The sequence below is a fragment of the Peromyscus leucopus genome, chromosome 7 (assembly GCF_004664715.2).
Source record: "Peromyscus leucopus breed LL Stock chromosome 7, UCI_PerLeu_2.1, whole genome shotgun sequence".
Classification (NCBI taxonomy): Eukaryota; Metazoa; Chordata; class Mammalia; order Rodentia; family Cricetidae; genus Peromyscus; species Peromyscus leucopus.
Genome location: NC_051069.1, coordinates 107454299 through 107472201, shown reverse-complemented (window position 1 = coordinate 107472201; position 17903 = coordinate 107454299). Strand labels below are relative to the sequence as shown.

Here is a 17903-nt window from a genome sequence, read left to right as displayed (position 1 = left end):
GCGCGCGCAGCGCGCGCGCACGCATGCGCGCGCATCCTGGGGGTGAACAGAGGCCAGCGTATATAGATCAGAAGACAACCTGCAGGGATCACTTCTCTTTCTGTCATAGTCTTCGGGACGGAATCTAAGTCATCAAACCTAACAGCAAGCACCTTCATCCCATGAGGCATCTTGCTGGCCTGACTTGTACTTTTTCTTTTCTTTTCTTCAACACAGAGTTTCTCTGTGTAGTTTTTTGGTGCCTGTCCTGGACCTCACTCTGTAGACCAGGCTGGCCTCGAACTCACAGAGATCTGCCTGGCTCTGTCTCCCGAGCGCTGGGACTAAAGGCGTGCGCCACCACCGCCCGCCAGGCTTGTACTGTTTGAAGCCTCGTAGGTTTTAAGGTTGTTACTGATACTCACTGACTACTCTGTCTCATCTGGCCAGCTTCTTTGTATGTCATCCTTGCAGTGACTGGGTAGACCCGTGACAAAGTTCTGGGTTTTCTTTTCTTTATTTTATGTGCATTGGTGTTCTGCCTGCATGAATGCCCATGTGAAGGTGCCAGATCCCGAGTGGAGTTACAGATACTTGTCAGCTGCCATGTGGGTGCTGGGAATTGAACCCGGGTCCTCTGGAAGAGCAGCCAGTGCTCTTAACCACTGAGCCATCTCTCCAGCCCTGTGTTTTCTATAAAAGCAATGATATAAAAAAAGATGGGCATGTCTGTGCCACCCATCACCCTCTTCCTCGCATGAATGTAAATCTTGGGAAGCACAGAGACCAGGGAGAGTCAAGCAGAAAGATGTCCAAGTGGAGGAGCGCACACAGTCTGGGTTTCTTCTGTCACCACTGGGATCTAAACCAACTCACACCAAGACGAGCTCAGTCTTTGCATGTGAGAAAACGAATCAGTTTAAGCTATTGTCTATTAGTTTTCTTTTATTTGTTGCCTACACCATCCCTATTTGATGGCAGGCATGTTCTTGGTAATGGTGTGCAGCTGGATTTACCAAACCATGTGACGTAGTCTTGGTCATCTGGGAGCAGCATCTGGTGCACTCAGCTTGGTTTTGTGCTCTCTCTGTAAGCTGTGCTCCTGTTTATCCTCAGCAGTCACGGAGACATCAGGATCTCAACGCAGACATCATGCTCACAGGTGGCTCCCAGTCCAGGGCCAGCTTTCTGACACACACAATTTTCCTTTGTTATCTTTGCTCCTCTCAGTAACCTGCACACGCGTGTCACAGTCTTCTGTCTTTTATTGCTGCTGATGGGAAGTCGGAGACTAATAGGACTGCTTTCTTTGGAATAATGTGTTCTGATGGCTTGTGTCACTTTAGCCGGGCGGCGGTAGCGCACACCTTTAATCCCAGCACTCGGGAGGCAGAGGAAGGAAGATCTCTGTGAGTTCAAGGCCAACCTGGTCTACAGAGCGAGTTCCAGGACAGCTAGAGCTGTTACACAGAGAAACCCTGTCTTTCAAAAAAACCAAAAAGATGTATTCCTTTAACTCAGAGAGTTTCATCTGCATGTACCTGGGCACGTGTTCTGCTACATCCCGATTCTTTGGGAGAACCAGTGAACTTTTCAACGGCAGACACAATCTGTCTTTTTCAGCTCAAGAGAAAAAAAAAAACAAAAACTGCCTCTCCTCTCTCTGGAACTCCTCCTGCTTGTGGATTGTCTAGATGGCTCCTCCCTTCCTTCATGATTCCCGTCTTTGTGTTTCTGGTCGGAATTCTATGCTATTTCTTCGATTTGCTTTTCCAGAATTCACACTCAGTTCTCGGAAATGGCTGTTCTCTCCTTCTTCTCCCTTGTTTCTGAGGTTTTTTGTTTAGTGCTGTGAGATTCTGGAGCCCCACAAGTCTCTCTGTCCCAAATGGCTGTCCTGAGTTGTCCGGAGGCTGGCTTCCACTGTTTTCCCCAGAAGGAGTCTCTCAGGTGCTAGTTTTTCAACATGGACCTCTCAGCTGAGGCTACATTTTTCTTTGCATGTGCATGGCTGTGTTGTGTGTTCTGACCATGGCTGGCTATTCAGTCCATTAAGATCTCTGGGAGATGTGGGAGCTTTTAAAGTTCAGAGGAGCCCTGTTTCCATGGACCAGCAGAGGTGAAGGAAGCCCCACACTAACAGATACCAGGGCAAGGGAATAAAACTGCTCAGTTCATCAGCAGAGCTCCTCAAGAGTGCCCACACTACCATGGGCACTTGGAATCCTTCCCCAGGGAGCAAGGCCACGGCCTCTGTTGGTGGTGACGTTTCAGGTCTGCCTTAGGCCTCTCTCTATAGGAGACAAGCGCTTGCCTTTCTCTTCCCAGTCTTGCTTGTTCCTGTGGGGTGTGGCAGGCTGGCCCACAGGCTTCTGCTGACTCCCTGAATATCTGCACTAATCCTTTCCTGTGGGTTCTGGAGATCTGAACCCAGGCTGTCAGACTTGGGCACAAGCGCTGTACTCACTGAGCCATCCTTATGCTAACAAGCGTGACATGCTGTTCCTCAGGATAAGTCATTTTCAACCAAGACAGCAACTGACTGTATGACTATGATGTAGCTTATTTAACCAATTATCTCTTTTTGACAAACCCTTTTGTAAATACCTTCTTGGAATCATTATGTGTCTGAAAATGTACCTCCATTGTCTCAAAGAAGGCTAGTTTTCTGTGTGCGTATGTATGTGTGCACGTGTGTGTGTGTGTGTGTGTGTGTGTGTGTGTGTGTGTGTGTGTGTAGCTCAGAAGTCTGAGTCAGGTACCTTCCTGGGCCATTATAAGCTATACTGGGTAGCGTCTTATAGATCAATCTTTGTACATTCATAACAACATTTTTTTTTCTCTGTGAAATAAAATTGCTTTTATCAACAGGCATACTCTAAGACTCTAATTCCACACTGCCAAACGTCCTCTCGGAAATGAAAACCAATCAGCAGGCTCTCTACACCACTTAAGGCTACGCTGCATCCTCCACTCCCACACCAAACCCACCTTTAAAAGCACCACGGACAGGAAAAGGCCTGTTCTAGTTTACACCATTTGCCCATTATCAAATATTTTTTATATTTTTGAGCCATATATCAAAACAATCAGATGTTTTGATCTATCTTACCTCTGACCAGTGTATTCTTTTCTTATTTAAATATTTAGTGTGCATGCGCACATACCCATGGAAGCCAAGAGAGGGCATTGTGTCCTCTGGTTAGAGTCACAGGCTGTTGGGAGCTGCCTGAGGTGGGTGCTGGGAACCAAGCTCCGGTCCCTGAAGGGCAGCAGGCGCTCTCGACTGCCGAGGTCGCACGCCGTCTCTCCTGCCTACAGCCTGCTTCTTGTTCTATGAGACGTCGGTTTGTAACATAAAGTTTACGACTTCGGTGTCTGGAATCTAACCACGTTCCTGATGATAAGCCCCTCTGCATTTTCAGTGTCGTCGTCTTAACGTGGAATCCAATTTCCACAGAAACTAATATAACCTGGTTTCTTTGCTTGTTCCTGGAATGCGTCTCTTTGTTTATCCTTATGTTCTTAACTGTTCTGAGTCACTTCATCTCAGATGTGTCTGTCAGGCAGCCCGTGGGTGGTTTGGGGTTCTGACCTATTAAGACAATCTAACACACACCCCCCAGCAAACACTCTAAGCGACTTAGCTGTCGTTAAACACGTTATTACACAAGGTATTAAACTCAATTACACTCACTGCAAGGTCTGCTCCATCTCTATCTTATTTTACCTGTCTCTATATCTGCTACGGGTTACTTTTTAACAATTATATTTATCTATTCTGAGTGTGTGTGTGTGTGTGTGTGTGTGTGTGTGTGTGTGTGTGTGTGAGTGTGAAGGGGTCAGGAAATACCTCCTGGGGGGTCAGTTCTCTCCTTCACCGTGTGGGTCCCGGGGCTTGAACTCAGGTCACCAGGCTGGGCAGCAAGCCCCTTTACCCGCTGAGCCATCTCGCTGGCTTTAAATTTCCATCATACGCGCTCTTCAGTTGCTCGATGGGAGGACCAGAAATCCTTTCTCTAAAAAGACTGAACCCAAGTCTTAAATGGCTGCATGCACATTCCACATACTCTTGTGAGGGAATCCGTCATGGGTAGGACATACACGCAGCCTCAGCTTTACCGACTGCAGTTTTCCGTAGGTACTGACCTTCTGAAGCCCACCATTCTCCTCCACCAGTGGCGGAAGCACACTGGGGCTGCTGGGTGGAGGGGCCTCCACATTGTAGTCTCGGAAGCAGCAGAAGAAGGAGCTGAGGATGCTACGACCCCTCTGCTTCTTCAAGCTGACGCTGCGCTGGGAAGCTGAAAGAGAAACAGTCACGTGAATGACTGAGGCGTGAGTGTGAACTGAGGTGTGTGGGTGTGGGTACTGGACTGGACTCCAGGGGCCCTGCAGCCCAGTCCCACAAGTGGTACAAATCCCTCTGACTTCAGTTCAGTGAGGCTGCCTGCTCCTTAACTGCACAGCCCTCAGGGTCACTGTCATCTGTGTTCTCCAGTCCAAGGAGGTGACGCATTCCTACCCTGCAATAAGCACTACTGAAAATCAGCGTTTCTCCATGAATAAACCAGACCTGACCCTGTCTCAGAAGCATCTTCCCACTGGACAGCAAGCAAGAGCCACTTAGAAACTTGGTTCTTGGACACTTCCTGTACATTATGGAGACGGTCAGCTGTAGGGGTTAAAGAGCACAAAGAAACTCTCTTCCTAAAGTCAGGTGCTTGTCAAAAGTTGATGGGGTGACCTGGGCCCCCCAAGAACAAAGCCAAGGTGTCCACTGCAGAAACAGCAGGAGCTGTGACGTGCAGAGTGCGGGCTTTGAAGGATCAGGGAAAGTTCTCAAGATCCACTCCTGTGCCCTGGCCTGTCCTGGACAGAGGCACCCGAGGGAGGGAGGGATCCTTCTATTTATCCAGGGCTCAGGACAAGCTGCCACAAATCAGAACTAAAAGGAGAAATCTGGCGCAGATGGAAAACACACCTCAGGGCAGACTGACAACTTGGATGGGCAGGTGCTTTGCCTGGGAATGTGGCTGGGGCAGTCCTGCCACATGTCATGGCTGGGTGGGTCTGCAGGGCTCTGAGCTGTAGCCACAGGGAAGGGACCATGCTGAGCGAGGGTTAGTGATGTGGAGCAATCATGAGAACACCTCTCCTCATGAACACCGGCACTGCTCTTCACTGAGCTCAGTGATTCCTTCAGCGCCTTCCCCCCAAGCGACCACAACCTCAGGAAGAGTTTCCTGGTGACAGCAAAACCAAATGCATCCAGGAGATTCTGGGAAGGTGATTTCCAAGCAACTGTCTAGATGTGGGTGGTCTGCAATCTTCATGTATGACCCTTAGGGGTTGGGGAGATGGCTCAGTAGTTAAGAACATCCATTGCACCATAATGAGGACCAGAGTTGGGATCCTAACACCCACGGAACAAGCCAGGCGTTCTGCACATCTGTAGTCCCAGTTCTGAGGGGAGAGGATAGATGGGGTTCACTGTCTTCCAGCCTCATTGAGAAAACTCAAGCCCCAGGTTCAGAGAGAGACCATGCCTCAAAGGAGCAAGCACAGACTGATGGAGGAAACCTGATGCCCTCTTCTGAGCACGTGTGTGTGCACACGAACACACACACACACACACACAACACACACACACACACACACACGAACACACATACACACACATGCACGCACGCACACATGCACACACACAAAGATGAATTTTAGAACGATAAACCCTGGGGGAGCTGGATGTGTCTGTCCTCTTCGCGAACGCTGAGTGTATGTACAGAGAACCAGTGGTTACATTTCAGGATTCAAATGCTGGGTCAGACCACTGGGCCAAAAGGTGGCGGCTGCGTCTGTGACTGGCGGGAAAAGACATGGCTCCTGTCAAGTTTACTCAAGGCTGACCTTCTCTAGACCACGCCGTCACAGACCTCACCTCCTGGACTCCACACAGCTCCCAGAGGATTCGGGGTCATTGCCTCCTTCTTTGCTGAGAGGGAGCAGCTAGTACTTGCTGGTGCCAGGAGGAGAACCCAAGTGGGCCTGTTTCCAAATGTGTGATTCCCCCCGTGCCCCCCTGAAGGCGAATCTTGAACCAACTCAGGTTTGACTTAAGAGCAGGGAGCTTGCCAAGCAGAGAGGAAGGCACTGTAATAAACTTGTACTTAATACAAATGATTGGTCTGACTATCTCACAGTTACTCTGGGAGTTTAAATTTTTATGTGACATTCAAATAACTTAGCCATGGGCAGCAGGGGAAACACAACCCAACAGCATGCTGGTCTCCAGGCTGACGGCACATTTCTTCGCAAGGCTACAATCTGCGTGAGTCTCAGAGATGGTGAGCGGCCTGAGAGGAAGCACCTTCCAAGGTCTGTTTTCATCTTTAGCGCATACAACTCTTCCTTCCCACTAATTAACAGACAACTACTTATAAAATTAATCAATCAATAAACCTGAAACTTGGAACCAGTAAGGCACTTAGGTTTCTACCGTTGGACCACTCACCGTCTAGAGAGTCGGTGGAAGTTAGTTTGAGCAGCATGGAGGCTGGTGGTAGTGGACAGGTTTCCTCGCCTGCCTCCTTGGAGCAGGGAGAAGTGGCTTTGGTGGGTTCCCCTTGTGTCAAGTAAGGGAAGCTCTGGGCCCTGCTAATCTCCCAGGCTGGTGGGTCACCCTCACCATCAGGCTAGGTAGGAAATAGACACATGTCCTTAGAACCAGTGCATGACAGAGTGGCTGGAACTTTGGTCCAGACCTCTCTCCCACACTTCTGTTTATCCAACCCATGGGATGGACATCTCTGGATGTCTCGTAGGTCCTTCCCCCTGACATGGCTAAGTGGAGCATACGGTCTTTGCTGCCACAGGCTAACCACTAGCCCTTGGTCTTTCACTAGGCTGTTCTGAATCCTAAGCAGCTCTCACATCTGCCTTCGGTGGCTCCTCTCCTCGCCAGGCAGAGGCCCTGGCTCTGCGGCATAGTCCTGACTTGATCTGCTGCAGATCTTTACCCCACAGGACCCATGAGGCAGCCAAGCCTACCAAGTGGATGAGAGAGAGCATGGGCTCTGCAGCCAGCTTGTACAGGCATCCATGACGGCCCAACCAGAACCAGCGGGGTCCTGGGAAGGTCACATCGCTTCTCTGAGCTTCGGTTTCCATGTCAGTCAAACAAGGGCAGTAGAAATAGCCACATCGTGCAAGTTTGTTGTGAGAACTAAAGGTTTTAGTAGAAGTATTTAGAACAGAATCTAATAAAGGTGGGCATTAAAACAAACGCTAGCTCTTGGGACAATCAGTAGTCTTTCTTTTTAAAAAATATCTTCTAGGGGCTGGGGCAATGGCTCAGTGGTCAACGATGGGCAAAACCCTTCTAAAGAATTCAAGTTTGGTTCCCAGTACCCATGTTGGCGGCTCATAGCCACCTGTAGCGCCAGCTCCAGGGGATCCAGTGCCTTCTTCTGACCTCTCTGGGCATTACACATACACATATATACATAATTAAAAAGAAAACAAATCTTCAAAATAATTTCTTATTTTATTTCTTATTTTACTGAGTTTATTCAGTAGTACATTTACTTCCTTTTTCTTTCACATTTTTCTTGCTTATCTCATTATTAAAAACATGTTATTTATTTAGTCTGTGTGTGTGTGTGTGTGTGTGTGTGTGTGTGTACCCAAGTGCACACTAAGTGTGGAAGTTGGAGGACAACTTGTGGGGATCAGTTCTTTCTTTCTACCATGTGGGTCCTGGGGCTTGAACTCAGGTCACCAGGATTTGCAGCAAGCCCCTTTGCTTGCTAAGCCATCTCATCAGCCCTTACCAACTTTTGCTTGGTAGAACAGAAATGATTCTGCTGGTAAGTTCTGGATTAAGGCTGGATGCTGCCAAAGACATTTTTTTCTTTCTACTAGCATCTGCCAACAGAGAGCTGCACTTATTATAACAGGTTTCAGTTATATAAACTGTACTTTAAAAGCAAAACTAGACAAATCTCAGGAAATGATTCTATTCAATTGCTCTAAAAATCCGATGCAGAGATGGGCAAGGCAAAGGGAGGGGCTGAGTGTCCAGTGTACTGTGCTGGTTGTTTTCTGAGAGAAAGAACAAGGTTCTCAGGAGAGGGGGCAGCGTCCATACTCCCTCTCACCTGTTCACAGCTCGCTTCCCTCTGGGCCATGCTTAGCCCTCTGCTGAGCCCTGTTCCCGCCCAGCCTGTAGCTGGCCCTGGGACTCCTAGCTGTGAGCTGCTCGCGGACCAGAAAGGAGCCGAGGAGGCCAGCAGATCCAGCGCATTCTCCCACCCAGGTTCCCTGCCATGCCATGGCTGCATTTCCCCAGGGCTCAGGGCAGCACAGGCCACGAAGGACTACCCTCTCTCTCTTTGCTGTGATGATGAGGCCATGCCCGAGGCCGAGCCCGGCAGCTGCCATTTTCTCCACCTGATGGCTAGGCTATGGGTATCTCCTCCTAAGGTGAATAAAGGGAGACTCTTGGCAGATGCAGGCAAGTGAGTCTATGACTCATCTTTTTTATTTCCCAGAAGACACAAGAGTAGAAATCATGGGGGTGGGGGTGCTGGAGGTGGGCCTGGGTCTCATGGTCCTTGAGTGTCTCCGGGAGGGGGTGACACAGGGAAAGGGATGGAAGACTGTTTTTCTGGGCATGCATGCCCTACTGCTTCTTTCTAGACATCACCTCAACAGATAAGACCCACTTCCTGCTCGTGGATGTGGCCCTCTCGCTCCTGCCAGGGCCAGGGCCTTCGGGAAGCATCTATAGATAAGGCTCGGTGTGGACACCGTAGCAATTGCCTTTTCCACAGAGGAAATGAGTCCCTGATCCTACAGGATGGAAAGCTTCCAGAACATCTCCTGCTCTCTCTGGGTAGAAGCAGGAAGTGACATCATAGCGTCATTAAAGGGGAACACGGCTTACATCCGGCAGTTTCCCCCACCAGAACCCCACTAAGCTTTCTCGTAATGTTATTCCCTCTCCTTCCTGTGCTCCATCTCACCAGCTTTCAGTCTGCACAACGGAACCACGCAACTGAACAAACCAGAAGGGTCTCGCTTGGGATCCCTGCCAAGCTGTCAGAGAAGGTGTCCTCTTTTTCGCTGGGTTTCCTAAGAAGCCTGGAGCTGGGGGCCACCCTTGTCACTGGTGCATGAAGCCAACATTGAAAAAGCTCCCGAGAGACAGAGTGTTGTCAAGAGCAGACCCCCGTGGAACTTCTCGTTACGCAAAACCACAGATCCCCTTTCCCTGAGCCAGTCTAAGCCCGGTTTACATGATTTTCAACGGCAACACTCAGTTCTGGGGATGGAGCTCTGACGCTGGGCAGTGCAGAGCCCAGCAGATGTCAAGGCGCTCTCCTTAAAGCCTGAGGTGTGTCGTGGCTCATGAGAGACATTTGAATTTGAATACAAAATCTAGATGCAGAAGAGCCATGTTTTGATGTGGGCAGTGCAGGGCGCACTGGGGCCCAGGGTAGAAGGGATTGGACTTGGTCCTCTCCTCTTTTTTTTCTTCCTTTTTTGTTGACATAGGTCTTGCCACACAGCTTCAGTATGAACGCACGTCACCAAGCCAGGGTAGGAATAGTTTCTAAGAAAGGATAAGAGTTATATAAAATTGCTATGGAGAGCAGTGAAGAGGCAATGGTGTGGGCGGGGCCTAATGTGAGAGCACATGACAGAGAGCAACCAAGTCGATGAGGGCTGGGGACGGCTCTGAGGATAAAGAGCTTGCTGTGCAGGAAAAGGGATTAGAGTTGGGATCCCCGGAACCCACAGAAACACTGAGTTGGCACCGTGGTCTGCCTGTAATTCCAGCCTCAGAAGGTAGAGGCAGGTAATTCTCAGAGCAAGCTGGCTACTGGGACTGGCCATCTAGACGAGCTCCAGGTCTGAGAGGCCTGCTTCAAGGAATAAAGTGGAAGAGTGGCGGGGGACGATTCCTGACATCAACATAGGCCTCCACGGATGCGTGCACATCTACACATGCCTGTGCCCACACATTCAAACACACATGCACCCCCGACACATTCAAACACACATGCACCCCCCACACATTCAAACACACATGCCTGTGCCCACACATTCAAACACACATGCACCCCCACACACATTCAAACACACATGCACCCCCTGCCCCCCCCACAGGAAAATGGGGAAGAGGCAAAAAGAAAGAGGTGAGGAGTACGAGATGGGGGTGAGGCCAGCAAGGGTCCGAACCATCCCTCTGAGCCGGACTGCACTGGACGGTGAGCAACGGGAGGGACACACCCTAGCCGAACCACACACACGCCTTTGCTTCATCTCTGTAAGTGGAATGACTGAGGTTAAATTCTAAGTTACTAACACAGGCTATCAATTTGTAGCAAAGATCCTAGATATTTGCAAGCCAGCCCCGTGGGCTATTGAAGGGCCTAGAGTGGAATCCTTCCGTAGACGTTGACTTATTTAAAAGTATGTGTTGGTTAGTGAGGTGGCTTGGCAAGCAGAAGAACTTACTGTGCAGGCCAGACAACCTGAGGTCTGTCCCTGAAGCCACACAACAAAGCCAGACGCAGTGGTGTACGTCTGTAGTCCTGGCACGCCCACTGAGAGACGATGGTAGGTGGGATGGGAGGACTGCTTACAGAGCGGTCCCCAACCTTCCTAACGCCGCCACCCCTTAATACAGCTCCTTGGGTTGTGGTGACCCCCAACCATAACATTATTTCTGTTGCCACTTCATATCTAATTTTGCTACTGTTTTGAATTGTAAAGTAAATAGCTGTGTTTCCTGATGGTCTTTGGGGTTCCAGACCCACAGATTGAGAAACACAGGCTTAGCAGTTGTGGGCCAGCTAGCTTGGAGAATGCAGCAGGATAGAAATAATAGAGACCCTGCCTCAGCGAGCTGCAAGGTGAATCGACTCCTCAGTTCTGTTCTCTGCTTTTACATATGCTGCATGGTCGCCCCCATAACTTTTAAAAGTATTTGTGGACCGGGGAGATGCCTAAGTTGGTAAGGTGGTTGTTTTGTAATCATGGGCACATGAGTTTGGGTCCACAGCGCGTGGTGGTGCATGCTTGTATTCCCCGTGCTGGGGAGGCAGAAGCAGGAGGACCCCTCGATCTAGCCAAACTGGTGAGCTCTAGGTTCAGCACAAGACGACTGAAGAGGACGTCTGATGTCGACCCCTGACCTGCACACACAGACACACTTGTGAACACATAAATACACATACGTGCATGTGCAGAAAACAGATGAACAATAAACCTCCCTCAAAGAGAAAGCACTTATCAGGTACTGAGGAGGAGGAGGAGGAGGAGGAGGAGGAGGAGGGTGGTGGAGGTGAACCTGAGCTGTCTCAGCCCTCTCCTGTTAGCTGCATGACATCATCTGTTACCTAAACGGCAACAGCGCGCAAAGAACGACGGCTCCCCACAGCATCCTGCCTGCAGCAAAAGCATGTATGTTCACGTAAGAGGAAAAAACCCACCAGCAACTTAAAACAGAGCAAGAGCGGCAGCTGACGTGGTGCACCGTGAGAATTCAGCTGGTACCCAGACGGCCGTGCTCACACAGACAGCCTGGCTTTATGAGAAAACATGTAGGCAGACCCATTTTGGTTTTGGTGATGTGGGCTCTAAACTGAGAACATTAAGTGGCCCTTTCAAGTTTTACCTCCAATGCAGAGGACATTTCTGTACACACGAACACCGCTAAGGCAATGAAGAAAACCCACCACCTGCCCGAGGGTTAGCCTTGGCCTTCGGGCCCTTCTAGGAAATCACGTATGAATGTGGTTAGAAAGTATTGTAACCAAAGACATGAAGTGTCTAGGAGGAAGTTCAGCGAGGCTGACCATGGCGTTTGGTTCTCCAGCGGCCCAAGGAGACTAGTCTAAAGATCACATGACTAGAGTCTCGGCTGAGTTTACGCCAACAGGGGAGACTATAGCCGAGTGGCATCTACACAGGGAGAGGGCAATTTCTGGTCATCACCTTATGTTTCCTGATCCCCTAGCTTCCCTGCAGTTTCCAGAAATGTTGAAATGTCCCCAGACCAGTCACATGCCACATAATCACTGATCTTTCATTTTCTGTGGACTGAATCTGGTTTAGAGTCAGGAGGTGAGGAAGAAGCTCTCGGACCACCCACCCTGGCTTCAGGACCTAAACTTTTGGGGTCCGCACTGACTCAGGCTTTGTGTGCTCACCATCCTGACCTTGCTACCACATGGGCTGTGATCCACCCTTCCCTCTGCTCTGACTCACACTCCTTAACTGTGGTACCTCTGCACCACCAAGGAATGGTTCTCAGGGGGCACAGCCTCAGAATGACTGATCAATAGATTCTGGGAGAGATGGAATCGTCCAGTTGTGAACCTACCAGGTCCCAACAGACAACTCCAAACCCATGGCCACACAGCTGACACTGGTTTGTCTCAGCGTGACAAAACCAAATGAACAGACATAAACACGAGAGAGGTTTGTGAGGAGAACAGGGGGTTGGTGGGGGTGGCAGGAAGATGGGGGTGAGAAGGTCCAAGACCCAATTTAATTAAAAATAAGGAGTTTAGGATAAAGAGCAGCGAGCCGACTCTTGCTTGATGTAAGTATCTCTAATATCAAGATCCCTCCCCAGTAAAGACATCTCAGCAGCAGCGGACACAAACGTCTGCCTTTAGTTCCCATGATGTGACATTCACCTCTCCATGGCACAGGGGCCAGATCACCCAAGACAGCACAGTCCAGAAGAGAACTAATGTGTCACCAACAAGGAACCTTCAGGTACCCTGGCGGTAGAGAGGTTCCTAGGTCCATCTGTGCATCTTTGTAAAGTCCAAATTTAGCAAGGAGCTATGAGGTGACCTTAACAAAAGTCCTTGTGCCGTCACAGGGGAACATGTCCTATAGCCATCCTTCCTTGGGTGATGGCTCACAAGCCTGGCCCGTCTTCATCAAGAATCCTGATAGGTGGACTGACCTGAGTTTAATCCCCAGAAACTACATGATGGAAGGTGAACTGACTCCTACAAGTTGTCCCCTGACCTCCACACCCACGCTATGAAGAATCCTGACAGGTAGTTGGCCGGAACCACCCTAACTCCTGATGACCCCTCACAGTAACTGTCCACCCATGGCCTCCTCCACTCTGCTCAGCTATAAACACCGCTTGTCCATGCTACCTTCAGACTCCACCAAGGATCTAGACTGAAGGCTCTTTCCCCTATCACAACAGTCCAGAATACAATCTCTTGGCCATTTTAACTACTACCCAGATCCAATTCCCTCCAACAACATACCCCTTCGCCTGGCAATGTGACGGAGCACCAACAATTGCCACACAAAACGAGTCTTTTTCTTATCAAACTTCAGTGATCTGGGGGCTGGGGGACGGCACGGCTCAACGGGTATGAGCCCTGGCTGTGCAAGCGCGAGTGTATCAGTTTGCACGCCCAGCTCCCATTTCAAAAGCGACTGTAACCCCAGCACTATGAAGGATGGAGACAGCAGACAGGCTTGCTGAGGCCTGCTGGCTGCTAGCTCAGCTCCAGACTCAGACCCTGTCTTAAGTGAAGAGAGCAGGTGGTGTCAGAGCAGGAAACCCAACATTCTCAAGGGAGGGGCATGAACTGCATACCCCCAGCACACACAGGAGTGATCCACAGCAGATTTACAACAAGCAGCTCTGTGGACAGCATCCTTGTGGACGTCCATGCTGCTACATTCTGTCCATGCGTCCATGCTGCTACAGCTACAGAATGAAACATCAAATGTGCCTTCAGGTAAGGCTGTTGCTTCACACACAGGAATGTTAGAGGAGAGCACATTAATTACAGTCCTAAAGAGACCATACTGCTGAATTCACAACTACATCATGCTAGAGAAAGCTAAATGCCCTCTTAAAAGGAGGGTGAGGGCAAGCCCTCTCCGGAGGCCAACACAGAGATGAATGCACCATTTCTTCCCTCCTAGCATGGGCTCCTATCTCTGGACCGCCTCCCAGGCCGTGGTCTGGAATGGGTGTCTAACAGGAAATTCTGGGCAGTGTATGCATACATTACATTCCTTTATCCGCCCTGGAAGAGCTGTCAACAAACATGACTTCCCCTCTGCTGGAATAAAAGGGGAGCGTTCAGAGCGGAGAGGGGCCGGGCTGCCGACCACACAGTTCAAAAGAGAACCCAAACATTTAGAAAAAAAAAGATTTAGTCAAGAAAAGAGCCATCTTTCAAGATATCCAATCAGTGTCTATTTTATTTCCATGAGATGGATTTCCCAAGGGAGTTCCCCAGGTCAATGTGAAAGAGTCATCTCTGGGAACACAACGCTGGCAATGGTTCTTCAGCAGCAAGCTGACCGCTTCCTTCAGGGAGGACAGCAGTAAGTTTCCCCGTCCCGTCTTACATTAGCTGAGTGTATCTGTCCACACGGCCCTTTACACACATCATCTCTGCTCTTCACAGTGTGTAGTGCAATCATAACCAGCCCATTTGCCCATGAGAGCACAGACATCCGGATTCCTAGCACTCGCCCTGCATGCTGAGTCTCATCTCCAGAGACATCCCCTGCATTGGAGTCCCCAAATCTCTCCCTTCACTCCAGAGTCAGGACATATGAAACATAAAGGGAGCCAGGTCTTGCTAGGAGGCCCCGCGGTGGGTAGAAGCACTGAGCCCTGCATGTGCCCAGGGCACAGCCTCTCAGTGATGCTGCCTAGGAGCCCCCACTCTATGGGAACACCTTCCTTGCCTCAGCACTTTTCGTGGCCCTGGTGAGCAGGGACACTCACTGAGTTCCTAAGCAGCAGGGCTGGTTAAACAAGCTGGGTCTGTGTGAGGCGAGGATCCCAGCTCTGAGCCGTCACTGCGCACAGTGTTTTGTTTTTACACCGAGAGCCATACTAACTAACAGCACAAGGGATCTGAGCGGCTGACGCACTGAGGAGGGAACAGGTTCAAGTTTGACAGTCATCAAATAAATGGTGTTTAAAAAACAAGCCCTACTCTTGTGCTTATTAACCGAACAAAAATGAGGCATCCAGCAAACGGAGGTGAGCTCGGGAGACACAGACCCTTCCACTCACACGCTGCCCACTCGGTAAGCGGCAACCACCTGTTTGAAAAGCAGAAGAGGGGCAGTCACAGCCAGGAGGTGTTTGCTGTAATTGGTTTAACTGTCAACTTGACACAAGGTGGGTGGGCAGAGTCTCACTGAAGGACGGTCTCAGTCAGCTTGGCCTGTGGGCATGTCTGGGGGGTTGTCTTGATTGCCTTAATGGATGTGGGAAGACCAGCCTGACAGTGGGTGACAGCGTCCTCTGGGTTGGGTCCTGGATTGTGTAAGAATAAAGCAAGCAGAGTAACAAGCATGCATGCATCCATTCTCTCTGCTCTGACTGTGGATGGGACCAGTTGTTCTAACTTCCTGTGCATTGACATCTCTGCCATGATGGACCGGAACCTGGCACCAGGAGCTAAAACCAGCCCTTCTTCCAAAAGGTGTCCTCTGTCAGGGTGTTTTCCCACAGCAACAGACATGAGGCCAGAGCAGGAAAAATGCAAGCAGTGTGGAGGTCCGTCAGTCCCGCAGTGTGGAGGTCCGTCAGTCCCGCAGTGTGGAGGTCCGTCAGTCCCGCAGTGTGGAGGTCCGTCAGTCCCGCAGTGTGGAGGTCCGTCAGTCCCGCAGTGTGGAGGTCCGTCAGTCCCGCAGTGTGGAGGTCGGTCAGTCCTGCAGTGTGGAGGTCCGACAGAGTAGGTGCTGCTGCAGCCGTCAGTCTATCAACACAGGGCAGCTACAGAGGGCCCTGCGCATGCAGGAGTGAACCCTTTCCACGGCATGCGTGCGGTTGGTGCGGACAGCCGTCTCAGCCCTGCCCCAGCCCTGCCTGTATCAGCAGTATGGGCTGGGTGAGCTGTGGAAGTGTGGGCAACGGGGGCATGGGACCCTTACCAATCTTGGTCACATCCCTGTGCTTAGACGCGTGCTGGTATACAGGCCTGCCAGAGTGGATGTCCAATTAATTACTCTCATCGCTGTGCTAAAAGACCATGACCAAGGCAACTTAAGGAAGAAAGAGTTTATTTGGGCTTTGGTTCCAGGGGGATAAGAGTCCATGATGGCGGAGTAAAGATGGCAGGTGGAGCAGGAAGCTAACAGTTGGTATCTTCCAACTGTAAACATGAGGCAAAAAGATGTCAAGTGTCATGAGGATTGTTAGCTGTGAACCCCACCCAGTTCCCTGACAGTGGTATTCTTCCAGGAAGTCTGCAGCTTCTAAACTTCCCCAAACAGCATGACCAACTGGGGACCGAGCGTTCAGATGCCTGAGACCATGAGGGACATTCACAGATGTTAATTAATGGATGAATGAACCAAAGCCCAGGGCCAGAACACTGAAAAGGAAGAGCTCCTGCAGTCTGCCAGGAAGAGCTGGGTCAGACAGTACCACTCTGCTGAGACTCCTCTGGCCGTGGCAAGCCAACTCCTCCAGGCACTTGTCATCCAGACACCCACATTTGCTCACCTCCCATCCTGGGCACACAACTCACAGTTCCCTGATAGGTTTTTTTTTTTTTTAACATGTGCATTTGTGGTGTGTGTGTGTGTGTGTGTGCACGCGCGCGCGCGCGCGCGCGCGCCTGTTGTGCATGAATGTGGAGGCTAAAGGTTGGCACTGGGTGTTCTTGGTCTCTCTCAACCTTATTCACTGAGGCAGATTCTCTCATTGACACTGGAGTTCACCTTGCATTTAGTCTGGAGGGCCAGCTTGCTCCGGGGACTCCCTGACTTCACCTCTTGAGCACTAGGAACCACCATGCCCACTGGCTCTGCCCACTGGCTCTGCCCGAGGTGGCTTTGCATGGGTTCTGGGGGTCTAGCGTGGTCCTCATGGCTGTGTGACAAGCACTTTATCCACTGATCCAGCTCCATTTCCCACTATTTTTAGCAAAGATGGCAATTCCTGCTTCCTATAAGATTAATACAAGCTTACATAAAAGTTACCAATATGTGAAGCGTTCTCTGGCTCACAGGACTGGAATTAATATTATGTTTTTCTTGATACTCTGCTATCATTTCTAAATGACCACAATCTACATCATACTTATGGAAAATGTAGTAAATATTACTTGAAATATTAGTTTTTAGTTCATAAAACTGATCCTTCTACAACCTCATTTCAATGGGCTACCTGCTGTGTGCTAAAGAAGGAATTAAAGGTGTGAAAGAGCAGTTTACTTGCCCTGGAGCCTGCCAGTGATGGCCTCTGTGGAGATGCCTCAAACGAGGACAGCACAAAAGAGTACATGGCACACCACCATAAAACCTCAGAAACTACGTCATGACGTGTTAGTGTGTGTAGGGTCTCATGCTGGGGGCAGAGGACAACCGCTGTGTGGGTCCCTGGGTCAAACTCAGGTTGGCAGGCATGGCAGCAAGTGCCTTTACCCACTGAGCCATCCCTCCGGCTCACTCCATACCCTTCTAAATAAAATGCACATGCATGGTAATGTTCTATATGTTGAGAGCATCCCTGGAAGGCTTTATCAAGAACCCAATGTCCCCTGAAAGAAACAGCGGGAGAATGAAGGACAGTGAGAGGGAGAGAGGGAGAAGGATTTTTCACTGTTCCCGGTATTGCAGGATTTTGTATTATGTATTAAAATAACAATAGTGAATTATATGCTCATGCAAGTGGTGAGAATGCAGAAACAGTACATGCAGCATGCATAGTCTTTACGTGTACATTAGTCCTTTAAAGTATTATAGGCTGGAGAGGCGACTCAGTGGGTGAAAGCATTTGCCCCATGAGCCCGATGACCTTGGTTTGATTCCCAGAACTCACTGTGGAAGGAGAGAATGGAGTACTTGTGCTTGTGGCTAACCTGCCATTGGGACAGGGAGAGCGATGTGTA

At 50.0% G+C, this 17903-nt stretch overlaps 1 protein-coding gene across 2 annotated transcripts in view; it reads right to left on the bottom strand.

Moving 5' to 3' along the window:
* The window catches only part of Ctdspl (CTD small phosphatase like), a 125461-nt gene that overhangs the window by 29329 nt on the left and 78229 nt on the right, over window positions 1–17903 (bottom strand). For both annotated transcript variants that reach the window (XM_037208021.1, XM_028856417.2), the window contains exon 2: window positions 4129–4283. In XM_037208021.1, the coding sequence (XP_037063916.1) occupies window positions 4129–4283 (155 nt within the window). The remainder of the gene's footprint in view (window positions 1–4128; window positions 4284–17903) is intronic.